We start from the raw sequence: 5054 nt of genomic DNA on the forward strand, positions 1-5054 counted from the left end.
TTCTGGGGAACTTACTTAGAAGTTTTGTGGGAAGGAATATGAGGCAATGGGATCTTATCCTTGCACAGATTGAGTTTGCCTATAATAACTCCACCAATCAAGCTACCGGGAAGTGTCCATTTGAGGTGGTTTATGGCTTGCGTCCTCTTAGCCCACTGGATTTAACTCCATCACCTAGCACTCAGCAGTATAGTGCAGACGCGGAACAAAGGGCCAATGAAATCAAGAAGTTGCATGAACAGGTTCGTGGAAGAATTGAAAAACAAAATTCAAGGTATAAGACTCAGCGAGACAAACATCGCAAGTTGCACACATTCAAGGAAGGAGACTTGGTATGGATCCACTTGCGAAAGGAACGATTTCCTAATAAACCAAATGCCAAGTTATCTCCAAGAGCTGATGGTCCTTTTAGAGTAACGCAGAAAATCAATGATAATGCCTACAAAATAGAGCTACCAGCTGATCTTTCACCATACTTTGGCGATGAAGAAGACTTTTGACTCGAGGACGAGTCTTCTCCAACCCAGGGAGAATGATGAAGAATAATATGGAAGTCTCTAGAATGGTGAAGAATAATATGGAAGTCTCTAGAAGACTAAAGAATAATATAGAAGTCTCTAGAATACTAGGGAATAATAAGGAAGCTACTAGACACTACTAAATAAGCACTAGGGAAGTCTTTACTTTTCTAGATCCTTCTAGGTTTATGTACTAGAGTATCCATATCTCTAGACTTTTCTTTGTTTCTAGATATTTCTAGTTTGTAATGGAGAGCCTTCCTAGAATAGTATAAATAAGGCTCACCACCTAGTGTTTTGGCATACTCAAGCATCATCAAACATTGAATCATTCAAGTAATATAACTTTTCTTTGAGAATATTAGAGTGTTTCTCTATTTTCTCTACCTTTCCTTTTGTCCCTGAGCCACAAAGTCAAAAGACAAAGGAGGGACTGGATTTTGGGGATTTAGTGATTTCAACAAAGTACTCCTTGAGAAACAATGTTGGAGACTAATGACAGGAGAACTTTCTTTAATGGGGAAAATTTTCAAAATCCGATATGGGAGGTTAATTGGCTCCCAGGTAATGTAGATGGTAAAATACATAAGAGCAGTGATAGGTTACCACCATAGGTGGCAATACACCTTGTACCACCCTTGTGTGGCAACACAATTAATAATAAAAAAATCAATCAATTCCATGTCTAAAAAAAATAATCAAAGATGACAAAAAAAAAAAAAAAATTTAGCCGTACCCTCTCTTATTTCAATTCATTTGGTGGAAAATTTCTCTTTCTTCACCCTAGTTCCATCCATTCCCCCTTCATTCCACCACCACCATTCATTCCGCCACCACCATTCATTTTGTTCAACCCTAGCCGTCGTCTCCTGCTTCATCTTCCGTTCGACCCTAGCACGCGCCGCCGTCTCCTGCTCTATCTCCGACGATCTCTTTCACAGTGTTCCTTTTTCAACTCAGGTATTTTCTTCCATATTCCTCTTCGTCTTGGCTGTTACATTTTGTGATTTATGTAAGGTCTTGACTGAGATCTTGGGTGATCTAATGTTCTTTGGTCCTGGCTGAGATCTAATTTATGTAAGCATTTCTTTGAAACAGATTTAAATATTTCTTTCAATGTTTTATTGAGTGATAAAGTTTGTTGACAGTCTTTGAAGCTTGGTTTAGTCTCTTGGTAAATTCATAGAGTTCAATTATTAAAGAAAACTGTATGTTAGAAATTGATTTTTTAAAACAATTTGGTGTATGAAAATCAAAGATAATAAACATATATTATATAGTAGCAGACATAGTTATTAACAAAAAAGGTTTTAAAAAACGGTCCTGTAGTGCGATTTCTCCGTTACAAAACGCTCACGGCAGCCACCGATACCGTTTTCACGGAGTGGACCAAGATCAGAGGCGAATTACTAGGTTCAAAATTATAATACTTTGGAAAATTACTATTATGTCTAAATTAAGTAAATATCAAACTAGTTGAATCCAATTTAAAAAAATTCTGAATCTCAAATTCAGCAATTTAATTTTCATACACATTTGAAGCAAGTCATTCATTGATATTTATAAGTCAATTCTTAATATTATAGACAAAAATAGTAGTGGATAAAAGCTAGACATAATAGTAGTGGATGTGAACTAAATTATTCAAGATTGCATTTGACAGTAAACTAAATAATTTTAAGATTGAATTTGATGGTAAACTAAATTATCTAAGTTGTGAATTAATTTGTGAAGATGACACACCTTTATATATATATATTTTTATTTTATTTTTACAGTAACAATTCACTTGATTGACAATAACAATTGCATATGTTGTAGTCTTCTCAACCACTAATAACAATTGCATCTGTTCCCGTGGTAATTCTAGCATTGTCTAGCCAACAAAATGGTATGTTTATGTGATGAATGTCAATTAGTTTGTTTGATTTCATTAGTGTTTTGTGTTTTTGTTAATGCCTTTCCTTATATGTCGCCATTGGAATTCTTGTTTATTACAGTTACGTCTCAGGCATGAATGTAAGTCGAAGTATATTACTAAAGTCAACGAGAAGCTTACCGAACTTCAAAGGTCTCAAATTCAAAAAACACCATTTAAATGGTTATTGAGTTTGCCTATGAAATTAAAAATATCCGAAAATTTTCTTGAAGAATTGGTAGAAAGATGGGATGATAGGAGTGGGGGGTTTGCTATACAAGGTCGGATAATACGGTTTACACCTTTAGATGTATGTTTTGCATTAGGACTTTGTTTAATAGGTGAAAATGTGAAATTCAAAAAGGACCCTATATCCACTACGAAAGCAATGTTTGATAATGAAGTCATCAATGTAAAAACAATTTATGCTAAAATTATTAATTTGGAACGAGACGAAGATGTTGAGAAGTTTTGCCGACTTTATTTACTTCTTGGTTTTGCCGAGTTCTACTTTCCAAATTCAAGTGTTAAGGTTAGTGGTTGGTGCCTAAAAATGTTAGAAGACTTGAACTCCATTGGGAGATACAATTGGGGTGTCTCTGTTTATGAAACTCTTGCTTGCAGTTTAAATCGAGTAGCGCCTCTTTTTTGTGAAGGAAAAAATTCTTCACGGTTACAAATTAAGGGATGCGCTCTTGTATTACAGGTTTGTTATTGTATGATCATTTGATACGTTTATAGGCCACTCTTTGTCATCATATATGTCTTATGTGAAGATTATAATATATATGTCAAGAATGAAATGTAACATAGTTTATATATTACAAGAGTTTCTTGAGTTTGAGTTTTTGGATTCTAAGGTTGATATATCCTCATAATGCTGCTTCTTTTTTTTCATGATTTCTTGACTTGATGTTTAAGCTTATTTTATGATGGTGCGAATTGCGATTGAATATGAAATTAAGAGTTGTAGGCTTGATTGTTGTTTTCTGAATGAAAAGAAATTGTTATGAATTGTATGTTGGTTGTTACTAATTCTGCTATATACTTGTTGCGTCATTTATCTATAAAAGTTTTGCATCTACTTAATATTGTATTATGATTGTGACCTTGAGTAATGATTTCAAGTTATGTTGAGTTACATAAAAAATTGTGAAGTTTAACTTTAATTTGATGTTTAGTTTTTGTCTTCATGCCATATTGTGACATGATTATAATTGATCTTTTATTCATTGATATTTAGAGCTTGTTAGTAACTGTGACTGAAACAAGTGTAACTCACATTAAAATGTAGTAATAATTTGTAAGCACTTTTAAATACAGATGATTGCTGTTGAATTTGAGTATATCAACTTATAACTCTATATGACATAGGATGAAGTTTTATAGGAGATGAAATAGTGTTTGTTTTGTAGGCCACTCTTTTTCTTCATGCCATTTTATGGCAACAATTTAATTTAATTAATTAATTTTTATTAAATTATAATAGTCATATTATATATGTATATATAGGTTTGGGCTCTAGAGCATGTACTAGGATACGAACGAAGTTATCATGATTCTCCATTGACGTTTCCACGAATTATCAAGGCGCGTGGTGTTAGTTTGGTTGGCAAAAATATATCACACTTGCTTGATAATTATTTGGTAAGGTTGAATAAATATTATTATTTATATTTAACTATATGAATTTTGTATATAGGGTTTAAGCGGTGTCAATAGTTCATTAATATTTATATTGTATCAATCTTGACAGGTTATTGAAGAGTTAAGTGCAACTAAAGAAGAGGTTGCAAATAAAGTTGTGAGGGAGGCGTTAGATCGAGCGCCAAGTGGATATATTAAATGGAGACCAGATCCTATTATTAGTCAGTTAATTGTTAACAATTGCCTGTTGGGTGAAGCAAACAAAGGACTTTCCGCAAGGATATCTCTTCTTGAATCGGAAACTAGAGAGATGAAGAAGTTATACGGTAGTGCACAATCCAGTTATGTGGAAGGTGTCTTCAATGATGAAGGTGTTGACGAGGATGTCTCCATGGATGAGATTGAAAGAGTTATTGAAAGGGAGGTGGCAAATGTATCATATGATTAAGCACATCATGCATCAAATCTCTTAACTAGAATTAAGGACAAGCAAAGAAACCGTGTAAAAAGTGGGGTTCTGCTTTCCCCATGGGTGAAGGATGGACGCATAAAGAAGAAGATTTAAATTAGTGTAGTGTTTTGATATGATTGCAATGTAGATGTTTTTTTATGCTATTTTTTATTTAGTAGGACAATGTCGCACCTATAATATTAATGGAAACACCATATGTTGTTAGTTACTAACATAGTTGAACTATCTTATAGTTTAATCAGTGACTGTGCCTGTTATGTAATAAATTTTATTGGGAGGTTTTTTGTTATGTTTTATTCTTTGATATAAAAAATGTTTGTGTCTTTATTGACAGGTAAAATCTTGGCATGTATATCTTTTGCATGAGTCAAAGGGCGATTAATGTAACGCCCGTTTCGAATTATTTAATTATTTAATTGAGTCTAGAGTTATTTTAGATTAGTTTATATTATATTTATATAATATATATGTGATTTATGCAATTTTTATGATTGAGGCG

General features: G+C 33.1%; 1 protein-coding gene across 1 annotated transcript; it reads left to right on the plus strand.

Annotated features, from left to right (window-relative positions):
- The first annotated feature begins 1256 nt into the window (after nucleotides 1-1256).
- LOC120580053 (uncharacterized) lies at nucleotides 1257-4764 on the plus strand. The gene is made up of 4 exons (XM_039833001.1): nucleotides 1257-1478; nucleotides 2519-3142; nucleotides 4027-4083; nucleotides 4193-4764. Exons 2-4 carry the CDS (start codon nucleotides 2636-2638, stop codon nucleotides 4529-4531), a joined length of 903 nt encoding a protein of 300 aa, XP_039688935.1. The 5' UTR covers nucleotides 1257-1478; nucleotides 2519-2635; the 3' UTR covers nucleotides 4532-4764.
- The last annotated feature ends 290 nt before the right edge of the window (nucleotides 4765-5054 follow it).

This window comes from Medicago truncatula, chromosome 4 (assembly GCF_003473485.1).
Source record: "Medicago truncatula cultivar Jemalong A17 chromosome 4, MtrunA17r5.0-ANR, whole genome shotgun sequence".
NCBI lineage: Eukaryota > Viridiplantae > Streptophyta > Magnoliopsida > Fabales > Fabaceae > Medicago > Medicago truncatula.

Excerpts from the sequence above, each read along its gene's own strand:
- LOC120580053 (XM_039833001.1), top strand. The coding sequence starts at position 2,636 with ATGAAATTAAAAATATCCGAAAATTTTCTTGAAGAATTGGTAGAAAGA. Across the intron at positions 3,143-4,026 it reads GATGCGCTCTTGTATTACAG|GCGCGTGGTGTTAGTTTGGT; the intron begins GTTTGTTATTGT and ends CGAATTATCAAG. Across the intron at positions 4,084-4,192 it reads ACTTGCTTGATAATTATTTG|GTTATTGAAGAGTTAAGTGC; the intron begins GTAAGGTTGAAT and ends CAATCTTGACAG.